Source organism: Penaeus japonicus, unplaced genomic scaffold, assembly GCF_977035675.1.
Source record: "Penaeus japonicus unplaced genomic scaffold, GWHDUDI00000001_assembly GWHDUDI00000006, whole genome shotgun sequence".
Lineage (NCBI taxonomy): Eukaryota > Metazoa > Arthropoda > Malacostraca > Decapoda > Penaeidae > Penaeus > Penaeus japonicus.
In genome coordinates this window covers 5,643,051-5,645,550 of record NW_028234408.1, presented here as the reverse complement: position 1 = coordinate 5,645,550, position 2,500 = coordinate 5,643,051, and the positions used below count along the sequence as shown (strand labels likewise).

The 2,500-nt window shown below is 34.6% G+C and overlaps 1 protein-coding gene across 3 annotated transcripts in view; it reads right to left on the bottom strand.

Annotated features, from left to right (window-relative positions):
- Nucleotides 1-1,110: 1,110 nt before the first annotated feature.
- The window catches only part of LOC122243581 (uncharacterized), an 18,214-nt gene continuing 16,824 nt past the window's right edge, over nt 1,111-2,500 (bottom strand). For all 3 annotated transcript variants that reach the window (XM_086537615.1, XM_086537616.1, XM_086537614.1), the window contains one exon: nt 1,111-2,277. In XM_086537615.1, the coding sequence (XP_086393741.1) occupies nt 1,306-2,235 (930 nt within the window). In that variant the 5' untranslated portion in view covers nt 2,236-2,277 and the 3' untranslated portion in view covers nt 1,111-1,305. The remainder of the gene's footprint in view (nt 2,278-2,500) is intronic.

Here is a 2,500-nt window from a genome sequence, read left to right as displayed (position 1 = left end):
ATGGTTAACAATGGTCTGAAACCCATTAAATTTATTTAAATAGGAGTTTCAGTGGGAGAGAAAAAAAAAAAAAAAAAAAAAAAAAAAAAAAAAAAAAAAAAAAAATATATATATATATATATAATAATAAAAAAATAAATATATTTATATATATATATATATTTATATATATATATGAATCAAACCTGTCATCACTGTAAAGATCTGAGAGAAGTTTGTTTTTTTATAATTTACTTTTTGAACTTCATAACAAGCTTTATTCACATTTATAAAATACCTCATGAAATTCATATTACTAAAGCCAATTTCCCTGAAATATTTACTTTCCCCTCTTTACTCTTCTGTCTTTCCAATCATATCGTTTTTTAGTTTACAAACCATACTAATTCTTACCTTCTACTCTTTGATAGTACCTCAAACCTTACTCTCAACACACTGGATAAACCCACTGCATTGGGGATTGACTCCCTCTCTCTCATTCACTCATCTAATACTAGAGTCATATTAGTCTTTAATCAATGTTTTGTGTTTGGCTATCTTATGAGACTTATGTGTGCCATCTGACATCGTTTATCAATGCTGTAGCGGACTAGAATTGTGGTATAGCATCTCTACAGCTTAACATACTCTTTATATTCACGGTGATAAAACTATTATAGTTTTATGAGAGAACAAAATAGTATCTATCTTTTTCATATTTGTCTACTTTCGTTGACAAATACGAAAGAAATAATTATCCCTAGTGAAAATAAAAGAAGAGATGGGGAGGAGGAGGAAGACCTGTGCTCCCAACTGCAAGTGACATATCACAATGCAGCCATACTGTACTGGCACAGGGTCAAATTGCAGAAAATGCACTTGAGGAAACTCTGAGTCACAAACAAAAAACATGTAATGCTAGATTCTGTTCCTCAAAATCTTATCACTGGGCAACAAATACATTTCTAGACCTAAAACTATCAACTGAATTTGTAAATATCCAACAATTGTACAACTGACACAAGAAAACTGGCACATGTTTTTTTAATCAGCTTCATACTCCTTTCAATGGTATAAAAAGATATTCCTATTGTAAGGGACACAAAGTCGAGGACACACAAAAAGCAGCAATCTGGTCTTCGTCTTTACTACAAATTCATTCTTAATTATACTCACACAGTGGTAAAATGGTTTCTAAATACTGCTAATATATACAGCATGAACATTCATTAAGATCACTTAAGGCAAAATAATGAATAAATAAATAAATAATTCTATATATAATTTTTTTGCTATCTTTAAATCTTTTTTGAACTATATCTTTCTCTATTTATGACCTGTCATATGAAGATCCAAAGGTTTTTTCCGAGTGAATTTCTTATTACATATGCCACAACTAAAGGGTTTTTCTTCTGTATGTATTCTTATGTGCCTTACCAGATCACCTTTCCTGGCAAAGGCTTTGCTACAGTTATCACATCCAAAAGGCCTCTCCCTTGTATGTACTCTCATGTGTACCTTAAGACCCGATTTCGTTTTGGAGGGTTTACTACACACTTCACACCTGTATGTTTTTTTCTTTGTGTGTCTCTTCATATGTATCCTAAGGTAGGTTTTCTGAGAGAAGGCTTTGCTGCACACTTCACAGACAAAAGACTTTTCGGTTGTATGTATTTTCAAGTGGGCCACAAGATTGCATTTATAAGCAAAGTCCCTCCTACACACATGACAGCTAAACGGCTTCTCCTTGGTATGTACCCTCATGTGTATGGCTAGTGCATATTTATCAGCGAAGACTTTGCTGCAAGTATCACATCGATAAGACTTTTTATGCACTCTCATGTGTTTCCCTAGCAATTTCTTGTTGGAGAATTTCTTGGCACAAATATCGCAGGTATACAGATTCTCATTCTCATGCATTCTCTTTTGTGTCCCTTTTCCATCAATCTCCTGATTGCAGTCTAAGAAAAAAGTGCTTTTACAATCCTCACCTTTGCAAGGCACAATCAGTAATGGATCCTCACTTTCACACGGCATCACTTCCGAATCACTCTCCGTTGCCTCATCAATTTGCACTGATAAAGTGCACTTGCTTTTCACGACTTCATCTTCTTCCATCTTTATATAGATCCTATTCATCTCTTCTATGTGATCAACACCTTCTTCCTTTATTTCAAGAAAATTCTCCTCACTCTGGCCTCCAAGAACCTCTTCCTTGATGCAAACTCCTCCAACTGAAATGCCATCCTCAGCCATGGTGCCTGATCGGGTTCTCCACTCATGAGAAATTCTTATATCCTGAAAATTAATAAAGCATACAGGATTTACATTGTCTAGCTTGATTATGTTTCAGTAATTAAAAAATCTAGCCAATCAATCATACCTGTAATATATATATATGTGTGTGTGTGTGTGTGTGTGTGTGTGTGTGTGTGTGTGTGTGTGTGTGTGTGTGTGTGTGTGTGTGTGTGTGTGTGTGTGTGTGTGTGTGTGTGTGTGTGTGTGTGTGTGTGTGTGTGTG